The sequence below is a fragment of the Chiloscyllium plagiosum genome, chromosome 8 (assembly GCF_004010195.1).
Source record: "Chiloscyllium plagiosum isolate BGI_BamShark_2017 chromosome 8, ASM401019v2, whole genome shotgun sequence".
NCBI lineage: Eukaryota > Metazoa > Chordata > Chondrichthyes > Orectolobiformes > Hemiscylliidae > Chiloscyllium > Chiloscyllium plagiosum.
The window spans coordinates 99,713,087-99,735,355 of record NC_057717.1 but is presented as its reverse complement, the minus strand read 5'-3'; the positions used below and the strand labels follow the sequence as shown (position 1 = coordinate 99,735,355).

At 45.1% G+C, this 22,269-nt stretch overlaps 1 protein-coding gene across 2 annotated transcripts in view; it reads left to right on the top strand.

The window, feature by feature from the left end:
- The window catches only part of zgc:158403 (tetratricopeptide repeat protein 39A), a 74,432-nt gene that overhangs the window by 22,521 nt on the left and 29,642 nt on the right, over positions 1–22,269 (top strand). For both annotated transcript variants that reach the window (XM_043694877.1, XM_043694878.1), the window contains 6 exons: positions 1,456–1,587; positions 6,173–6,249; positions 9,809–9,876; positions 13,265–13,329; positions 17,590–17,689; positions 19,350–19,415. In XM_043694877.1, the coding sequence (XP_043550812.1) occupies positions 1,456–1,587; positions 6,173–6,249; positions 9,809–9,876; positions 13,265–13,329; positions 17,590–17,689; positions 19,350–19,415 (508 nt within the window). The remainder of the gene's footprint in view (positions 1–1,455; positions 1,588–6,172; positions 6,250–9,808; positions 9,877–13,264; positions 13,330–17,589; positions 17,690–19,349; positions 19,416–22,269) is intronic.

The window sequence follows — 22,269 nt, the reverse complement described above, 5'->3', positions numbered from 1 at the left end:
TTGGTGAATTGCTCAACCTCCTCGCGGGAGCACGAGGTGGCGCCAATGCAGTCATCAATGTAGCGGAGGAAGAGGTGGGGAGTGGTGCCGGTGTAATTACGGAAGATCGACTGTTCTACGAAGCCAACAAAGAGACAGGCATAGCTGGGGCCCGTACATGTGCCCATGGCTACCCCTTTGGTCTGGAGGAAGTGGGAGGATTCGAAGGAGAAATTGTTAAGGGTGTGGACCAGTTCGGCCAAACGAATGAGAGTGTTGGTGGAAGGGTACTGTTGGGAGAGGAAAAAACGAAGGGCTTGGAGCCCCTGGTCATGGCGGATGGAGGTGTAGAGGGATTGGATATCCATGGTGAAGATGAGGGGTTGGGGGCCGAGGAAACGGAAATCTTGGAGGAGGTGGAGGGCGTGGATGGTGTCTCGAATGTATGTGGCGAGTTCCTGGACTCGGGTGGGGGGGAGAGAGATAGGACAGTGTCGAGTTGTCAGCCCAGATAATGTGTTGAAGGTGTTGGCTCCCTGTGTGCTGCTGTCTGTGCCATAATGTTTAGACTGATTGTAATCTAAAAAAATTGACAGAATCTTACATGGATTCATGCAGTTTTTGAGCAAAGTACAATGTAACTCTGCAAGTACAAATTCACCCCACAAACGTATATGTGTATGTGTGCATGTGAGTTTGTGTGTGTGTGGGGATGAGGGGGAGGGGGTGTGTGGTTGTGAGTGTCTGTGTGAGAGAGAGAGAGAGTGTGTGTGTAGTACAATGGGGTCACCTGTAATGTGACATGGACCTAAGGTCCCATCCCTGTGGTACCAAACTTAGCTATCAGCCTCTGCTTGGCCATTTTTCACTGCTGCCTGTCCTGAAGTCCGCCGTGGGGGGGTTGCAAAATGACAGAAGTTGCATTTGCATAGTGTGGGTAATTTTGGACATTATGTGTATGAGCCACAGGCTGCACTTACTGATCCCTGTCAGATGACAAGCGTTGGCTGAGAAAGGGATTGATTGGTCTTGGTGTGGTGTCACCCAGTAACCCCAGTCCAATCCAATCCAGCCCAGAATTCACCCTGTGCCCAGTTAAGTCAGGAGCAGACAGGGACTATCCCAATATGTACAACTCAAACCTCAGTCAACACCGTGTGAAGAGGCAGAGTATATTTTGAGGTTGGAAAGTATTAGAAAATGAGAAATAGGAGCAGGAAAGGACCATGTGACCTTTCAAGTCTGCTCTGCCCATCTAATAATATCCTGGTTGATGGTCTATAGTGCAGGAAAGTGGAATTCGTGTAGTAGAAGTGTATTTTTGGCAGTACAAACACGATGGTCAAAGAGCCTCTTCTGTACGATTCTGTGTTTGTTGCTGCATTGTGTGTGGGCTAAAGTCTCCTGGTTCGAAGGTGCGAGTCCTAGCTACGCAGATATGGGTATTCACCAACTTGTCTCTCACTTGTGTGACAGGGTGAAGGACAGCATGTACCATGCGCTGATATATGCCACCATTTTGGAAATGCAGGCAATGATGACCTTTGAACATGATGACATCATCAGTGCGGGACACACGATGAAAGAAGCACAGGAGATTTGCCAAAGGTAGGAATTGCGGATCGAGGTGGGGGGGGGGGGTTTGGTGGGTACATAGGTACATAATTTGCTTTGGTTACAGCAGTTAAAATGACTTCTCCTGGGTCAAAGGTGAAGAGACACATTGGCGAAAAAGCTCTATTGTAGTAATATGAGGGAGGGCGTTGGCCCAGTGGTATTATCACTGGACTGTTAATTCAGAGACCCAGGGAATGTTCCGGGGACCTGAGTCTGAATCTTGCCATGGCAGATTGTGGAATTTGAATTCAATAACAATCTGGAATTAATAGTCCAATATTGACCCAGAATCCATTATTGATTGTTGGAAAAACCCATCTGGTTTACTAACGTCCTTTAAGGAAGGAAACTGCCATCCTTACCTGGTCTGGCCTACATGTGACTCCAGACCCACTGGAGTTGACTCTTAACTGCTCTCTGGGCAATTAAGGATGGGGTAGTAAAAGCTGGTCTGGCCATTGATGCCTTCATCCCACAATGAATCAAAAAAAATGTTATAACACAGTCCCGGTGACGATGGACCTGAACCTTGACCTCCGAGCACAGAGATAGGGAAATACTGCAGTAGCACAATTGCATGCTAATTAAAAATATCCAAAATATCCAAAAGTTGGAAATCTGAAACAAAAGCAGCAAATGCTGAAGAAACTCAACTGCTGTGGAGGGAGTAGAGTCGTACCTGGCTTGAAATGATAACTCTATTTCTGTGATTCTAAAGATGCGGTTGGACCTGCTGAGTCTCTCCAGCGTTTCCTGTGTTAAATCCTGCCTGGCTCCAAGTAATTCTCTGACGTAAAGTGTTAATGCGTACGACATCTAAGGCAGATGCTGCCCAGGTACTAACATCTGAGCCCAGTTTGCCCAGGGTACACCCGAGGAATAAGTCTGGTGAACCTTCCTCACATTCCCTCCACGGCAATAATATCCTTCCTGGAATAAGGAGACCAAAACTGCGTGCTGCACTCCACGCATGGTCTAACCAAGCTCCAGTACAATCGAAGCAAGGCCTCTCTGCTCCTGGATTGAAATCCTCTTGTGATAAAGTTTAACATGTGGTTTGTCTTCCTAATAGCTCGCTATTAGCCTTCTGAGCTCCCTTTCCTTCTTTGCAAAGGGGCATTGACTAAGTTTGCGATCGCCTGAGGGCACTGGCTAGCTAATTGGATAGAAATGGCATGCAGTGCTATGGAGAAAAGGCAGGAAATTGGCACTAAATAATACAGCCAGTGAAGGTATGATGAGCTAAATGGACCACTTTACCAACTCTGTGAATCTGTACACCGGGGCCTGAAGTGTAACTTTTTTCTATTTCAGAAATATAGTTTATTCATAAATATCTTTATACACACATACATAGTCCCTAAAGCAGTTTGTTTCTGTACAGGAACACATGAGGAAACAAACATTGCAGTTTGACTCTATCAACAAACAAACCAAAGGCATCTCTTACTTGAACAAGTTTATGTTTACATACATTTGAGGCAGGGTCCACAGTGTAACATCACAGCACAGATATTCAGCACCTTCAACACTGAAGTCTGTGTGCTGCTGAGTGTGTGCTTTGATTAGATGCTCATGCTTTAGAGCTCTTGTTAGCTTTACTTTCAGCAATTCTGATGCAGATCCCAGTTACTCTGGGTCATTTCCTGGGGAACCTTTCCTTGCTAGAAGCGTTTTGATAATTTGAATAATGCAGTCACGGTGTGCTGGAATTTTGTAAGTTCCTTTGCTGGTTCAACTAAAGCTGCAGCAAGAGCCTCTGTGGCTTCTGTCATTTGCCTGAAGTTATTTACATACTGATAACAATGGTCTTGTTTCCAGGCCACCGTTGTGTTGGTAGAATCCGACAATCATCATAGCGAGTTATATCTGGGGGAGTCTGTGCATTTGTGTTGTAGTCTGGAGTTCAACATAGTAGTGGTCTTCTTTCTTGTTGAGTAAAGAGATTAAATGGTTTGGGGGGAACGCAGGGGAATGGGGGTCAGAAACATATTATGTTTAATAGTAGTCATGATTTGGAGATGCCGGTGTTTGGACTGGGGTGTACAAAGTTAAAAATCACACAACACCAGGTTCTAGTCCAACAGGTTTATTTGGAAGCACTAGCTTTCGGAGCAACGCTCCTTCATCAGGTGGTTGTGCTGATGAATCCACTTAACGAAGGAGCAGCGCTCCGAAAGCTAGTGCTTCCAATTAAACCCTGCTGGACTAGAACCTGGTGTGATTTTTAATATTATGTTTAAGATACTGAAGTAGCTCATCTTCAAATGGAGCAAGGTCTGGACAGTCTTCTGAGTCTCTAGACTTGAAATGTTAACTCTGTTTTTCTCTCCACAGATGCTGACAGACCTGCTGAGTTTCTCCAGCCCTTTTTGTTTTTCTCTCTGGACAATATCCAGGTTTAGGCTGAGAGGTGGCAATGAATATTTCCACCACACAAGTGCCAGGCAATGACCATCTCCACCACACAAGTGCCAGGCAATGACCATCTCCAACAAGAGAGAATCTAACCATTGCCTCTTACAACATTTAATGGCACCGCAATTGCAGTTGCTGAATGCCTCCAGTATCAACATCCTGGGGGGGTGCCATTGACCAGAAACTGAACAGGTCCACCCATATAAATGCTCTGGCTACAACAGTGAGTCAGAAACTTAGAATCCTGCAGGGAATAACTCACTTCTTCACTCCCCAAAGTCTGTCCACCATTTACACGTCAGGAGTGTGATGGAATATTCCCAACTTTTCTGGATGAAGAGCAGCTCCGACAGCACTCAAGAAGTTTAATACCATCCAGGACAAAGCAGCCCGCTTGATTGACACCAATCATTCACACCCTCCCCCACTGATGCACAGTGGTAACAGCGTGTACCGTTGACAAGACTGCAGGAATTCCCCAAGATTTCTTTAGACAGCATTTTCCAAATTTGCAACCACTTCTATCTAGAAGGACAAGGGCAGCAGATATATGGCAACACCACCCGCAAGTTCCTCTCCAAGCCACTCATAGAGTCGTAGAGGTGTACAGCATGGAAACAGACCCTTCGGGTCAACATGTCCATGCTGATCAGATATCCTAAATTAGTCTAGTCCCGTTTGTCAGCATTTGGTCTATATCTCTTTAAACCCTTCCTATTCATATACCCATCCAGATGCCTTTTAAATGATGTAATTGTACCAACCTCCACCACTTCCCCTCATTCCATACATGCACCATCCTCTGCGTGAAAAAGTTGCCCCTTAGGTCCCTTTTAAACCTTTCCCTTCTCACCTTAAACCTATGCCCTCTACTTTGGACTCCCCTATCTTGGGAAAAGACCGTGGCTATTCACCCTGTCCATACCCAGCTTGATTATATAACCTCTATAAGGTCACCTCTCAGCCTCCGACGCTCCAGGGAAACAGCTTCAGCCTATTCAGCCTCTCTCTATAGCTCAAATCCTCCAATCCTGGCAACATCCTTGTAAATCTTTTCTGAACCCTTTCAAGTTTCACAACATCCTTCCTTTCACAGGGAGACCAGAATTGAATGCAGTATTCCAAAAGTGACCTAACCAATGTCTTGTACAGCTGTCACATGACGTCCCAACCCCTGTACTCAATACTCTGACCAATAAAGGAAAGCATACCAAATGCTGCCTTCACCACCCTGTCTACCTGCGACTCCACCTTCAAGTAACTATGAACCTGCACCCCAAGGTCTCTTTGTTCAGTAACACTCCCTAGGGCCTTACCATTAAGTGTATAAGGCTCACCATCCTGATGTGGAAATATATCACCAGTCCTTCAGTGTTGCTGGTTCTAAATCCTGGAATTCCCTTCTCAGGAGCATTATGGGTTTACCTACAACAAATGGGCTGCAGCGGTTCAAGAAGGCAGCTCACCACCACCTTCTGAAGGGCAGCTGGGAATAAGTGATAAATGTAGGCCCAGCCAGCGATTCCCACATCCTAGAAATGAATTACAGTAAAGGAGATCCCTTATTATGAACTGTGCCTCCAAGTTCCAGCTTCCAGGACAAGGGGCAACATCCTCCCAGCTTATATTTATGGACTGGTGTTCCCTCCATGCCAGCACTCCTTTCTCAAGGACACTCAGGATGGGCAACAACTGCTCACCTTGTCAGTGATGCCCATGTACAGCAAAGGAATAAAAAAGAACTTCTTATCTGAGTCCTGGTGGAGATTACGCTGACTTAATATCTTTTCTAATATTGTTGTGTTCATCTTCCTTGACTCAGCATAAGACGTAATGACTGTGATTATTTAAAAGACACCCATTCTTGGCATGGGGTGTCTTGGGCAAGGCTGGCACTTGCTGTCCATTTGCTTGAGAGATGGCGGTGGAGAGGACATCCTTTGAGCACCCTTTGTAGAGGGTCAGATAACATAAGAAATAACAGCGGGATAGTGGAAATGAGGCCACAATCCGATCAGCCGTGATCTAGAACTTGTAGTGGCTTGTGGGGCCGAATGGCCAATTTCCATTCCACTTCCTTGGGTGTGCTTGTACCTGTCAGCACTCCGATGTCAGGAGACTGGGCAGTCTTCCCTAACTGACCACTTGTTGCCAACAGGTTCCGGAAGAAGTCGACTGTTGTTGGTTCTCTCTCGAGTCTTGTGAACAAACCGGCTGGTGACCACTTCACAGAAGGTTTGTGTCAGAATCCCCTACAAGGGAAATGAAACCTCCAAGGCGAAGGTCTTCATTCCATTAGATTGATAACTCTACTGCTTGTTCAAGGTTACATCAGCTTTGTGTTTGTGTAGTGCCTTTAACATCATTAAACATTCCGAGACATTTCTCAGCAACTTTCATTGGATGATATTTGACCTCAGAAGGAGATTGTGGCCAAATGCTTAAGTTGCTCCTTCAACCCTACCCCTGTGATTAGAGAGGTTCAGGGAGGGAACTGCAGAGCCTGGAGGCCAGATAACTAAAGGCATGGTCGCTAACGTTCTGTCTAAGCTGGATAGTAGTTTTGAGACTCTGCGCACGCCAATCAGTGTCCCATAGCCTCAGAGGACCTTGGAGTTCCACGCATCAAAAGGAAAATAATTAGAGGGCACATTGATGGTCATCAGTGGTTGAGTGATGCAATCTGGGGAAATTCAAGAGGCTAGAATTGGAGGAAGAAGAATTGGAGGCAAAGTTTTGTTATTCAGCCCCTTGTATCTGTACTAACGCATCTTACCTCCCTTTAACCTGTATGAGTATTCCTGAGTACTTTGCCTGATCATCCTGACTTCACTGGTTTAATTTGCTTTTCCTCTCTCCTGGGGTAAGGTTCCATAAACACTGGCCATGTCCTGTTCCGAACCAGGATGAGTTTGGATAAACGTGGGAACTCAGACACTCCCGTGTTGACGACCCCACCCAATTACGCAAGGGTCATGATTCCATGCGCTCTTCATGGGGATACTGAGGCCAGTCGCTCATCCATGTCACAGGCCTGTTTAAACTCTGCCACAGATTAGAGAGCTTATGGGACCAGGGAAGCTAACAGGAATGGTTTGGGGCAATTTGGTCCCTAAAGCACGTTCTCCCATTATCACATGGGCAGTTCAACTCTATTTACCTGCCTTAACTCACTAACCCCTAACAGAACAGATGTATTTATCGGAAATTCAGATCAATGTAAGGAGAAGGCACTCGAAGGATATGTTGAAAAGGTAAATATAACTCAGAGAAAGTGAGGACTGCAGATGCTGGAGATCAGAGTGAAAACATGTGGTGCTGGAAAAACACAGCAGGTCAGGCAGCATCTGAGCAGCAGGAGAATCGACGTTTTGGGCATAAGCTCTTCATCAGGAATCAGGGGTGAATATAACCCCACTGTTTAAGAATGGGGTAAGGCAAAAGAAGGGAAATTATAGGCCGATTAGCCTGACCTCAGTTGTCGCTAAGGTCATTGTGAAGGATGAGATTTCTGAACACTTGGAAGTGTATGGTTAAAAAAGGGCAAAGTCAGCATGGTTTCATCAAGGGGAGGTCATACCTGACAAACCTGTTAGAATCTTTGAGGAAGTAACGAGCAGGTTAGACCAAGGAGAACCAATGGATGTTATCTACCTGGACTTCCAAAAGGCCTTTGACAAGGTGCCGCATAGGAGGCTGCTGAGTAAGAAAAGAGCCCAAGGTGCTATCCTGGATAGAAGCTTGGCTGTCTGGCAGAAAGCAGAGAGTGGGGATAAAAGGGTCTTTCTCAGGATGGCAGCTGGTGACAAGTGGGGTTCTGCAAGGCTCAGTTTTGGGATCGCAACTTTTCATTTTATATATTAAGGATCTAGATGAAGGAACTGAGGGCATTCTGACTAAGTTTGCAGATGATACAAAGATTAGGTGGAGGAGCAGGTAGTACTGAGGAGAAAGGGAGGCTGCAGAAAGTTCTAGACAGGTTAGGAGACTGGGCAGAGACGTGGCAGATGAAATACAATGTGGGAAAGTGTGAGGTCATGCACTTTGGTAGGAAGAATAGAGGCATGGACTATTTTCTAAATGGGGTGAAAATTCAGAAAGCTGGAATACAAAGGAACTTAGGAATCCTAGTGCAGAATTCTCTTTTCAGGTAAACTTGCAGGTTGAGTCGGTGATTAGGACGGCAAATCTAATTTGACACACACACACAGACACACACACACACACACACCCTCCCAAGAAAATTGTTTCTGTCTTCCTGATGCTATCAAATACTTTCAATGTCTTAAACATAGTTATGGAATCATTTGTTAATCTTTGATCTCAAATGAAGACTAACTCAAAGCATACACATCTTCCTTGAGGTGAGGTGTGGAGACCCCAATTAAAGGCAGAAGTTTGACTCCGTGACAGTGATGCAACAGTCATATGTTTCCGATTCATAGCAGTGTGGGGCATTGAGGAGAACTAACTTCTTGTGTAGTTGATTATAACTGGAGCATACCTCTACCCTTTTATATCCTGTGCCATCTCCTCCCTATGTAGGACCTCCTGATATAAAACTGGGCAATGCATGCAGCCATCAGTAAAACCAAAACAATGCTGGTAGTCCTCAGCAGGTCAGGAGAGAGAACCAGAGTTAATGTTTCAAGCTGATGACCTTCCATCAGGTCTGGGATAAGTCCATGATGTAACAGGTTTGAGGAGGAATGGGTGGGACTAGAGACAAAGGAAAGTCAGTGAAGGCGGGAGAGATTCAGGGATAGAATCAGAGTCCAAGGGAATGGTGATGGGGCTGAGAAAAGGAAACACAGAAACGTGCCCACAGTAGCCTGAAAGAAATATCACATCAATAATTTCAGTCTGCAAATTCTGTGTCCTCTGTTTTCTCTCCTTTGCTTTGCATTGCTTAGTTTTTCTCTTGATTTTTGCTTTCAGATAGTGGTGCACCCAGTCTGGACCTTTTGTTACCTCTCTCTTTCCTTAGCATCATTCTCTCTGGCCCTCTCCTGCCATTCAGTCTCTCTTGTCTTCCCTTGTCTTTGTCCATCGCACTCCTTCCTCGAAACCTATAACATCTCTAACTTTTTCCAGTTTTGATGAAAGGGCACCGACCTGAAAACTTAGCCCTGTTTCTCTCTGCACAGCTGCTGCCTGACCTGTTGAGTACTTTGGGCATTTTGTGTCTCCATGTCAGATTTCCAACAGCTGCAGTATTCCGCTTTCCGATTTAGTATTTGTCCGCTCAGCTCCAGAGTGAAGTGTGGTGCTGGAAAAGCACAGCAGGTCAGGCAGCATCCGAGGAGCAGGAGAATCAGGAATGGCTTTTGATGAAGGGCTTATGCCCGAAACGTCAATTCTCCTGCTCCCCTGATGCTGCCTGACTTGCTGTGCTTTTCCAGCACCCCACACTCAACTCCAAGTGAAATGAGATAGGCGATCGAGACCTGTGACATTTGTTCCATTTCTAACCTTCTTTGGTCTGGTGACTCTGACTGTAGTGTGAAGAACAATTGTCGTGTGGAACTGGAGTCAGTGAGTAGGCCAAGGGTGGGCACAGTAGGCAGTCCCTTACCCCAAAGGACAATGACAAAGTTTGGAATCTTCAGGCAGACAGAAACTTCCAGAGTCATTATCAAAGTGGTAGCCTGTGAATTAACGATCTTTAGATGTACCTTAAGCATTGTACCCTTCTGATAGCACCATATAATTCGCTATGTTTATGATGGAACTGGAAAATGTGGGATTGTCAGGGTTAATTGTACCTGCCTGATTGTTTCAACTTGTTTTACAGAGGAGGTCCATGCAGAGGTTTGCTATGCAGAGTGTTTACTGCAGCGAGCAGCTCTCACCTTCTTACAGGTAAGAGGAGACAATTCAGCATTGTGTAACGCCTAACGTTAGGTTAGATTAGATTCCCTGCAGAGTGGAAACTAATCATTTGGCCCAACAAGTCCACACCTGTTGAAGAGTAACCCACCCATTTCCCTCTGACTAATACACCTAACACTACGGGCAATTTAGCGTGGCCAGTTCACCTGACCGGCACATCTTTGGATTATGGGGGGAAACCAGAGCACCCGGAGGAAGCCCATGCAGACACGGGGAGAATGTGCAAACTCCACGCGGACAGTCGCCCAAGGGGCTGGAATCAAACCCGGGTTCCTGGCACTGTGAGGCAGCAGTGCTAACCACAGAGCCCTCATGCCGCCCCAAAGATAGCACTTCCTTTATCAGGTAGTGTGCCTGGGTGTTTTTCAATTTAGAAAGCTTCCACTTAATGAGCTGCAAGAGGAAGTGGTGAAGGCTGGTACAATTTCAACATTGAAAAGGCATCTGGATGGGTATATGAATAGGAAGGGTTTAGAGGGATATGGACCAAATACTGGCAAATGAGACTAGATTACTTTAGGATATCTGGTCGGCATGGACGAGTTGGACTGATGGGTCAGTTTCTGTGCTGTACATCTCTATGACTCTATTACCCTCCCAAGTGGATGTAAAGGGACCCACAGTTGTATTCAAGCAGAGGCTTTCTCCCTAGTGGTCTGGTTAATATTTATCCCTTAAACATCATGAGGATGGGGCAGCAAACCTAGATTATCCAGTTATTATCACATTGCTGCTTGTGGGACCTTAAATCATGGACTGCTGGCTGTAAAGTCCTTGAGGGGCCCCTCCAGTGGTGCACTGGTAACGTCCCTCCCTCTGGACCGAGAGGCCTAGCTTCAAGTCCCACCTCCTCCAGAGGTAGGTAACAGGTTGATCAAGAAATGTTTTTTTAAATGTTCTTCAGAATGGAAGACTCAACAGAAATTCAAATATTTTCTTTATAGGTGATCCAGCTCACATTTTATTGGTCTGTCACAGCCTGTTGCACATTAAAGATAATCTGAAGAGAGAGAGAATGCTCACACTCAGTGCTGGGTGCTGCTGACCTGGAGAGAAATTTAAAAACACTTTGCATTTTGCAAAGCTCCCTGGCCAGGCAGCATGAACTCTGACCCCTGTGGCTGGGCTATTTAAGGACTTTTGTGGTTTGGAAAGTTACTGATAGCAGCAGACAATGGGTGTAGGTTTGCTCGCTGAGCTGGAAGGTTCATTGCCAGACGTTTCGTCACCCTACTAGGTAACATCTTCATTGGGCCTCAGGCAAAGCACTATACATGATTCCTGCTTTCCATTTGTATGTTTGGGTTTCTTGAAAGCAGGAATCATGAAACCCCAATATATAAATAGAAAGCAGGAATCATGGACAGTGCTTCGCCTGAGGCCCACTGAAGATGTTATGTTACCTAATAGGGTGACGAAACGTCTGGACATGAACCTTCCAGCTCAGCCAGCAAACCTACATCCAGAACCTCAATCTGAGCTACAAATCTTCTCAAAACTCGCCAGCAGCAGACAATTTCACTGCTGTTCAAATGCAAAACAATTGTGCCCGTACAGGTAGCCCTTCCTTTGCTCAGCCATACATTCTACAAAATCAGCTGGTGGACCATCACCTCCGCGAGAGAAATTCTTTAGTCTGTCCGAAAGGTGCAGGTTTTCCTGTGCAGGAAGTTGACCCCAACCGAGTGTCACAGACTGGCACATTCCAAGGTCCAGGACTACGTGCTGAAGCTTGGGGCAGCTGGCACAAAGGATCAGGTGTGGAAAGGTCACTGTCTAAGGCTCTTTGACCATAATGCACTGAAGGGCTGGAAGTTGTGGACATAACTCCTGAAGCTGGATGATCCACATGTGACGACTGTGATAACTGTTAACTGTAAACGTGAATGTACTAAATGGCAACAAGTATTAGATGAAATGGATTTGATTTGTGATTTCTGCATATCAACATTGAGCATTCACATAAATCAGAAAACATAGTAAATAGGAGCATGAGTAGGCCATTCGGGCCTTTCAAGCCTGCTCCAATATGATCGTGGCTGATCATCCTGTTCCCTTTCTCCCCGTACTTTTGATCCCTTTAGCCCTAAGAGCTATGTTTAACTCCTGGTTGAAAAACATTCAATGTTTTGGCCTCAATTGCTTTCTGTGGCAGAGAATTCCACAGGCTCCCCCCTCGCTGGGTGAAGACATTTCTTCTTGTCTCAGTCTAAATGGCCTACTCTGTTTCCTTAGACTGTGATCCCGGGTCCTGGAGTCTTTCCTGTTGAGCAGAGGCTGGAAAGGAATTTCACTTGCTCCCTTGTTAATTTCCAACCAGAGGAGTTGATTAGACTTATTAATTGTGGAGCTATAAAGTCATACAGCATGGAAACAAACCCTTCGCTCCAACTCGTCTGCACCAACCAGGCATCCCAACCTGACCGAGTCCCATTTGCGACCACTTGGCCCATATCTCTGTAAACCGTTCCTATTCATATGCCCATCCAGGTGCCTTTTAAATGTTGTAATTCATGAAAGCATTAAAAGAAAGCAAGAATTGCACTTTATGTAAGTTATATTAAATGAAAAATACATTTGTGAATGTGTCATATGGAAATGACTTCTTTTTGCTTGTTCTTTTTCGAATATTAACTTTTGCGATTTGTACTTGTGTATGAGTCCCATGTGGGCTATTAATGCCAGAGACTAAAACACTGTCCAATTTCAATACTCCCAGACAATGAGGAGGTGTTGACAGCAGGTTCTTCTTTATTTTTTGAGAGCTCATCTTATTTGTTTTTTAAGAAATATTAAAACCATTTCATTTGAATTCCATTCCAAATGGCGGTATAGGTATATTGTCACTGGTGGGTTGGGCTAATGTCCAGGATTCATGGACTCAAATCCAAGTAATTTTTTTGAAATTGAGTGAATAAAATCTGGAATGGAAAGCTAGTCTCAGTATTCATGAAATTATCATTGATTGTTGTGGAAGTCCATCTGATTCATAAGGGAAGGAAATTGACCATCCTTACCTGGCTAAAGTGTGCCTCCAGACCCACAGCAATGTGGTTGACTCTTAGCTGCTTCCTACAATGGCCTAGCAAGGTAGTCAGTTCAAGGGCAATGAGGGATGGGGATCCAACGCTAACTTTGCCAGTGACACTCCCATCCCATGAAAGTGTAAAAATATATGTGCCTCAGAGGAAGTGATCGACTTCAACTCAGATCCTGGAACCTCAGACCATTCTGCAAACACTTGTTTTTGCAATTGATTAGTGCTTTCTTCCAGGTTATGATCACAGCCCGTTAGTACAGAAATACCAGAGTTGGCATTATAATTAGACTTGACTCTTGTCTGTGTCTGTGCTTTCAGGATGAGAACATGGTCAGCTTTATCAAGGGTGGAATTAAAGTCAGAAGCAGCTTCATGATTTACAAGTGAGTTAAGATTTTTATTCCAATTTTTAGTTTGTAAGTTTTGCTCTCTTCTTTATATATATACACACACACACACACCTTTCTAATGTTTCCCTCTTTGTTCCCTGTCAATGTTTTGTATATGTCTGATAATTGACTCTGGAAAGAGTCTTGGGGAGGTGTTTCAACTTGTGGGTGAGGCCAGTGAGAACTAGGCACCGTAAACTTGCCACAATCACAAAAGAAAACTCAGCAGAGAATTTGAGCGAAACTCATTCACCTGGAGAACAGTGGGAATGTGGACTCTGTTCCCACATGGAGTGGTTGAGGACAATGCATTTAAGGAGAAGCTAGATAAAAATAATGAAGTGGTCATGTTGCAGCTGTACAGGGCGTTGGTTAGACCATTTTTTTGGAATATCGTGTGCAATTCTGGTCTTCTTCTTATCGGAAAGATGTTATGAAACTTGAAAGGGTTCAGAAAAGATTTACAAGGATGTTGCCAGGGTTGGAGGGTTTGAGCTATTGGGAGAGGCTGAACAGGCTGGGATTGTTTTCCCTGGAGCGTCGGAGGCTGAGGGGTGACCTTATAGAGGTTTACAAAATTATAAGGGGCATGGATAGGATAAATAGACAAAGTCTATTTCCCTGGGGTCGGGGAGTCCAGAACTAGAGGGCATAGGTTTAGGGTGAGAAGGGAAAGATTTAAAAGGGACCTACGGGGCAACTTTTTCTGCAGAGGATGGTGTGTTTATGGAATGAGCTGCCAGAGGAAGGTGGAGGCTGGTACAATGACAGCATTTAAAAGGCATCTTGATGAGTATATGAATAGGAAGGGTTTACAGGGATATGGGCCAAGTGCTGACAAATGGGACTAGATTAGGTTAGAATATCTGGTCAGCATGGACAGGTTGGACCGAAGGGTCTGTTTCCATGCTCTATGACTCCAAGTAGAATCATAGTCGTACAGCACGGAAACAGACCCTTCGGGCCAACTCATGCATGCCAACCAAGCTTCCTAAACTGCACTCGTCCCATTTACCTCTGTTTGGCCTGTATCTCTCTCAATCTTTCATATTCAAAAACCTGTCCAAATGGGTTTTAATTGGAATTGTACCTATCTCTACCATTTCCTCTGGCAGTTTGTTTCATATATGCACCACCCTCTGTGTGAAAACGTTGCCCCTTTTAAACTTTTACACTCGCACCCTAAACCTATGCCCTCTAGCTTTGGAGTCTCCCACCTTGGAGACAGAGTGGAAGAATATTGATGGAAGTGGATGGGGAGGGAGGTTGGAGGAGCCCGTTGCTGTCCTCAAATCCGTTCTGCAATTCATCTCAATCATAGCTGATGTGTGTTCAATCCCCACATACCTGTCCTTGCATCACATCTATTAATATCTTTCCTTCCAGTCCCATTAACCTTGATCCACTAAAATCTTTGCTTAAATCTTTCAGTATCGGTTTTAAATATAACAGTGGATCCATTGTCAATTGTCATTTACAGAAGAGAGTTCCATAGTTCTCCCACCCTTTGAGTGTCGAAGTGTCTTCTCATTTTACTCCTGAATGTTCTGGCTCTAATACTTTGACTTTGTACCCACTCCTACACTGCATGGCTAGTGGGAACAGTTCCTTTCTGCCTACCCTGTTGGATCTTGAACATTTTGATCGAATCACTCCTTGAGCTTCTACATTTCAGGAGTGTCTCCTTAGTTTGTGTAAGTTTCCCCAAAGGGAGACCAGGGACCTCCCTTTTGGAATTAATTTTTAAACACTCATGGGATCTGGATGTCACTGACTGGCCAATATTTATTGCCCATCCCCGGTTGAGAAGGTGGTGGCGAGCTGCCTTCTTGAATCCCTGTAGTTTATAATCCGTGTTTTATTCTGGTAGGTCAGCGCTGCATTCCCTCCAAGATCAGAAGAGCTTTCACAGGCTCCAATTGTGATCAAACCAGGGCTTTATATGAAGCTTATAGACTCTGGTTGAGTCCAATATCCAGGTTAAATTGCCTTGGTTTGTAAATGCTTGGTAACGTAAATGCAACTTGCTGTCCCTGGGATGCTGGTTTGAAGAAATTAGTTGTTTGTAAAAATTCATAGTGCACGGTAAATGGGTTTATTGACCACCTTGGCATCAGAGTATGGTCATGTCACCACCCACCTTCCAGTAAAGAGACAGAGAAGAATCCAGTGGGATCTCTGATGGATATTAGCCTCCCTAACTCGGGGTTAATTGTAGCATCCAGACTATTAGCTCTGATCAGATCAATTAGCTCAGAAAAATCCAGACTTTAGGCTCTCTAATGCCCAGTGACTCAATCACTCTCTGGAACTTGGCAGAGCCTTTGAATTCATTAATGGGTGATAGCTAAGGCTGATATTTATTGTCCATCAGGAATTGAAGGCCAGTCACAGTTCATGGTGACAATGAAACTCTCATTGATTTTCACTTAAAAATAAAATCGTTGAAGGAAGGAAATCTGCTATCCTTGCCCAGTCCGGCTGATGCGTGAATCTAGATCCACAGCAACGTGACGCACTTGGGCTGGAGAAACAAGCCAAGGGAATTCATGATGGATGGTAGGACTCTGGGAAGCACAGAGGATCAGAGGGACCTTGGGGTTGCACGTCCACCGGTTCTTTAAGGTAGCAGGACATGTAGACAAAATGGTTAAGAAGGCACATGGGATACTTAGGAGAAAGTGAGGACTGCAAATGCTGGAGATCAGAGTTGAGAGTGTGGAGCTGGAAAAGCGCAGCAGGTCAGGCATCATCTGAGGAGCAGGACAATCAATGTTTCGGGCAAAAGCATTCCCGATGGACTTACCCTGAAACGTTGATTCTCCTGCTCCTTGGATGCTGCCTGACCTGCTGTGCTTTTTCAGCACCACACCCTAGAATCATATGGGATACTCACCCTAGAATCGAAGAGCAGGGAGATGAAACTGGAACTGTATAAAACATAAGGTTAGGCCACAGCTAGAGTATTATGTGCAGTTTTGTAATCCACCTTCTAGGAGGGATGTGATGGCACTGGAGAGGGTGCAGAGGAGATTTACCAGGATGTCGCCTAGCTGGAGAGTTTCAGTGATGAGGTGAGATTGGACAGACTGGGGCAGTTTCCCTTAGAGCAGAGTAGACTGAGGGGAGATATGATTGAAGTGTCTCAAATTATGAGGGGTGTAGATTGGAAGGAAATATCCCTTCAATGGAGGGATCAGTGACCGGGGACATAGATTAAAGGTAAAGAGCGGAAGGTTTAGAGGAGCTGTGAGGAAATATTTTTCCACCAGATGGTGGTGGGAATCTGGAAAGCACTGCCGGTAATGGTGGGAAAGCAGAAACCCTCAGCACATTGAAGAAGGACTTAAATGTGCACCTGCAATGCCAAGACATGCAGGCTATGAGCTATGTGCTGGGAAATGTGATTAGAATAATTAGGTAGCTGTTCTTGACCAGCACACACTAAATGGGCCGAAGGGTCATTTTCTGTGTTGTAGACTTCAATGACTCTAATGTGGTTGACTCCTAACTGCCCTCTGCAGTGGCCCTAGCAACCGGCTCAGTTAAAAGGGCAGTTAGGGATAGACAGATGCCTGTGATATCCACATCACATCAAAGAAATCTTGAAAAACTACTCTCTGAACATTGCCGTGAGTCACCTTCGTGAATGGCCATGCACTGTCTGGATGACAGGGCATCTTGAGATTGTGAGAGACAAATACAGAGACAAAGAGGTCAAGAGCTCAGAAGAAGGCCCTTCAGCTAATTGAGTCTGTGCTGGTCAAAAACGACCACCTGACCATTCCCATCTCTCATAAAGGAGCCAGAGTCAAAACAGGACATGGGCTGGAAAAGCACAGCAGGTCAGGCAGGATCAGAGGAGTAGGAGAATCAATGTTTCGTGCATAAACCCTTCATCAGGAATGCTTGACACACTCTTTGACTCTGGTCTCCAGCATCTGCAGTCCTCACTTTCTCCTCCATCCCTCATAAATGCGAGTTATTTCTTTCTGTGCAGACAGCACTGGCCCTTCCAGCTTCAGTGAAAAAAACACTCTTTCATTTGCAGTCAGTTCTGTCAAAAACCTATATTTCATTTCCAGCCAGACGCTGTTCCATCTGCTTGCTGAGGGAGTAGGTCATCTCGGTTGGTTTTGTGTTCGGGTCTGCCCCCTGCCCATCCCCTGTTACATGGGGATTAAAGTATCTGTTAACCTCCCGTCCTGCTCGAGGTGAACGTGAAAAGACTTGGTTTCTCTTTGTTGTTGACAGGGAGCTCCACAATTTTCTGCAGTCAAACCTCTTCATCAAAGGACCGAACCACTCGCATTTAGAAGGAGGGGTTTCCTTAGGAATTGGAGCATTCAACTTGGTAAGATCAAAGCTAGAAATGACTCATTCCAAAAAAAGGGGGAGGCCGACGACAAAGTACAAATGTTGGTTCTCCTCAGGGTACAGGTGGGGCTGGACTAGAGTAGAATTATAGAATCAGTGAATTCCTACAGTGCGGAAACAGGCCATTTGGCCCATTAAGTCCACACTGACCCTCCGAAGAGCATTCCACCCAAACGCAGCCCCGACCCTATCCCTGTAACCCTACATTCCCCATGCTAACCCACCTAGTCTGCATATCCCTGGACACTATATGGGAGCTTTAGCGTGGACAATCCACCTAGAGTAGGCACCACTGCTCAAAGGTAAAAGGCTGAGCTTCCCTTCATCCTTAGTGTCATGCAGCACAGAAACAGACCCTTCAGTCCAACTTGTCCATGCCGACCGATATCCCAATCTGACCTAGTCCTGTTTGCCAGCATTTGGCCCATATCCCTCTAAACCCATCCTGTCCATATATCCATCCAGATGCCTTTACATATTGTAATTGTACCAGCCTCCACCACTTCCCCTGGCAGCTCATTCCATACATGCACCACTCACTGCGTGAAAAAGATACCCCTCAGGTCCTTTTTAAATCTATCCCCCTAAGCCTATGTCCTCTAATTTTCGGAACTCCATACCATGGAAAAAAAAACTTTGGTTATTTATCCTATCAATGCCCCTCGTGATTTTACAAACCTCTATAAGGTCACCCCTCAGTCTTTATCAGTGAGTTGTCAGCTGTGGGTGGCATTCACGCCTCTCAGTCAGTATAGTACTGGGAGAGTGCTACACTGTCTGAAGTGCTGTCTGTTGGGTAAGACCTTTTCCTGGGGTTTGAATCTGCCCTCTCTGCTGGATGCACAAGTTCTCTTGCTGCCTGCTATTGGCGAGTGTTGGAAGAAGTCGCAAGTTGATACTCCCCCTGAGCTACGAATACACCTTCCTTGTCTGTCAAGTCCTGGAGTCGGAGTCGATCACAGAGTTTCTGGCTCGGAGGCAGGGATGTTACCCACTGTGCCACAGGACCAGAGGAAACTTGCTAATGTACATCGTGTCTGTGCTGTCCCCAACCAGGAAATCCTTGGTGCTATCACTTAGAGATGGATGACTTTCAGTTTCCTACACATTCCATCCCTCACTTGGAAAAACACAGCAAATAGTAGACTATGAGTATTAGGGGAAAGAGTAGGCTATTTGGCCCCTCGAACCTGCTCTGTCATTCAGTAGGATCATGGCTAATCTGACATTCCTTGCATCCATTTTCCTGCATTTTCCCATCCTAATCCTAGATTCCCCTACTGAGCAAGCCACATAACCGGGAACAAAAACAGAAATTGCTGCAAAAACTCAGCAGGTCTGGCAGTGTCCTTGTAGAGAGAAAGCAGAGTTAATGTTTCCAGTCCCGTTACTCTTCATCAGAACTTGTAGAGTCGTGGGACTCGAAACGTTATCTTTGCTTTCTTCCCACAGATGCTGCCTTGTTAAGTTTCTCCAGCAATTTCTGCTTTTGTCTCAGACCTTCAGTATCTGCAGTCCTTTGTTTTATTTTAGCACGTAACGGAGAATCTGTGGAACAGTTACCCCGTTCTGGGTGTCTGGATTTTCTCTGGAGAGAGCAGCTTTGTTTCTTGACTTGACCTTTGTTATGTCCTTAGACGCTGTCACTGTTCCCCACACGGATCCTGAAATTGTTGGAGTTTGCCGGCTTCTCTGGTGACAAGGTAGGGACGAGAAAACCTTCAGCGACTTTCACCCTGAAAAGCGGTGGCAGAGATCTCTTTTTCTATTTGTCGAATTAGACATGGGAGTAAGTGGTGGATTCCGAGCTGTTATTGTAGGGAAGGTAAAAAGCCTCCAGGAAGCTTTCTGACAGACTCTGAGAAATGATTGGTGCATAATTCGGGGAAGCGAAAATGTTTGATTTGTTCAGCCAACAGTTGAGGTGCCTGATGGGAGTTCTCATCTTTGATGGATGAGTAAATCTTTAAAGTAATTAGCCAAAGGGCTGTGCATGAATTGGACAAACATCTTTCATGAATCATAGAATCCCTACAGTGTGGAAACACCATTTGACCCAACAAGTCCACACCAACTCTCCGAAGGGTATTCCACCCAGACCCATTCCCCTATCCTATTACTTTACATTTCTCCTGACTAATGCACCTAACCTACACATCCCTGAACAGTATGGGCAATATAGCGTGGCCAATTCACCCCAACCTGCACATCTTTGAACTGTGGGGGGAAACATGACGCAGACATGGGGAGAACGTACAAACCCCACACAGACAGTCACCCGAGGCTGGAATTGAACCCAAGTCCTTGGCGCTGTGAGACAGCAGTGCTAACCACTGACCCACTGTGCCACCCATAAAAAGTGCCGACTCTGCCGGACCCGAAATCGGAACCTTTGAATCCCTTCGAACTACTAGAAATCCAAAGCGCTATCCATTGCGCCACAGAGCCACCTTTTTATGTAGCGAGAGTTTATGATCTGGACTACAGTGTCCACAAGGACAGTGGTAACAAAAGCCGAACTTCTAAACACGAATGCTTTAAATATGTGGGTGGAGAACATTCACAGGGCTCCAGGGAAGAGAGCAGGGGACTGGAGCTAATTGAGTAGTTTGTTTTAGAGGCTACACAAGCACAGTGGAATAGATGGGCTCTGTGACTCTGTCAATTTGATCACATTCCTTTCTTTGTCAATGATTCTGAATTATGGGATCTGATCTTCATCGCTCAGACCTTTGAGTATAGGATTTGGGATGTCATTTTGAGCTTGTACAGAAGATTGGTGAGACATTTTCTGGAATACTATGCGCAGTTCTGATCGCTGTGCTACAGGAAGGATATTATTAAACTGGAGAAGGTTCAGAAAAGGTTTACCAGGGTGTTGCCGGGAATGGAAGGCTTTAGTTTTCGGGAGAGGCTGGATAGACTGGGACTTTTTCAGTGGAGCACAGGAGGTTGAGGGGTGACCTTGTAGAGACTTATAAAATCATGAGGGGCATAGATAAGGTGAATATCAAGGGGTGGAAGAGTTCAAAAATAGAAGGCAAATTTTTAAGGTGAGAGGAGAAAGATTTTAAAAAAGACGTGAGGGGCAACTTTTTTTATACAGTGGTTCGTATGTGGAATGAACTGCCAGAGGAAGTGTTGGATGCTGATACAATTAGGAGAAAGTGAGGACAGCAGATGCTGGAGATCAGAGTCGAGAGTGTGGTGCTGGAAAGACACTTCATCAGCTTCTACCCGAAATGTTGATTCTCCGGCTCCTTGGGTGCTGCCTGACCTGCTGTGTCTTTCCAGCATCACACTCTTGACTGCTGGTACAATTACAATGTTTATAAGACATCTGGATGACTACATGAATAGGAAAGGTTTGGAGAGATATGGGCCAAATGCAGGCAGGTGGGATTAGTTTAGGAATATGGTTGGCGTGGACTATTTGGACCAAAGGATCTGTTTCCATGCCGTATGCCTCCCTTACTCTGAATCAGCAATTGTATTCTCCAAAAGGATTAGGGTGACTTTACCTTCACCTTAATAAATATTGCAGTAATTAATGATTCTAGATTTTGCCTAGCATATCTTATTCTGAGAAGATATAAAATGAACACACAGCTGTGATTATTATGAAAAGGTTTGAGAAGTTAAGGATAGTATTCATTGTCCATAAAACAGTAACGATGGAAGATAGGCAGGATTTTGGTTTTCTCTTGGCTGTGTGTCGCTGGCAAGGCTGGCGTTTACACCCCATTGAGTGAAAGCTCAGTGCCTTTCTTGGTCATTTCAGAAGTTGGTTCAGACTCCACGAGGTTGCTGTGGGTTTGGAGTCACATATAGGCCTGACCAGGGAAGTAAGGCAGACATTAGTGAGCCAGATGGGTTTTATAACAATCAATTATAGCCTCATGGTCACCATCACAAGCTTTTCAATCCCAGAGTTCATTGTTTGAATTTAATTTCCAGCTTTGGTGGAGTATATTACTATCAGAAGTAGAAGGTTCCAGTGTAGTAATTATTTCAGGTGAAGGATTGTTAAGATGATCAAATACAGTCATAGAGATGTACAGCACGGAAGCAGACTCTTCAGTCCAACTTGTCCATGCCAACCAGATATCCTAAGTGAATCTAGTCCCATGTGCCAGCACTTGGTCCATATCCCTCGAAACCCTTCCTATTCATGCACCCATCCCGATGCCTTTTAAATGCTGTAATTGTACCAGCCTCCACCACTTCCTCTGGCAGCTCATTCCATACACGCACCACCTTTTGCTTTACTACAAGATATAATGTGGTTTGTATCAGCTCCTGCTGTGTGATACACTCAAAAAGCTGTGATCCAATACACTCCTCCATTTCCGGCCTCTTGTGCCTTCTCAATGTTCATCACTCTATATTGGCGGGTTTATCTTCAGCTTCCAGGGTCCGAAACTCTGAAATTCCCTTCTTTAAACCTTTCCAAACTTCTTCCCCTCTCCCCTTCTCCAAGCCTCTATCTCTTTGAGCAAGCTTTTGGTCATGTCTCCTAATACTTCCTAAGGTGGTGATACATTTTTCACTTTGGAA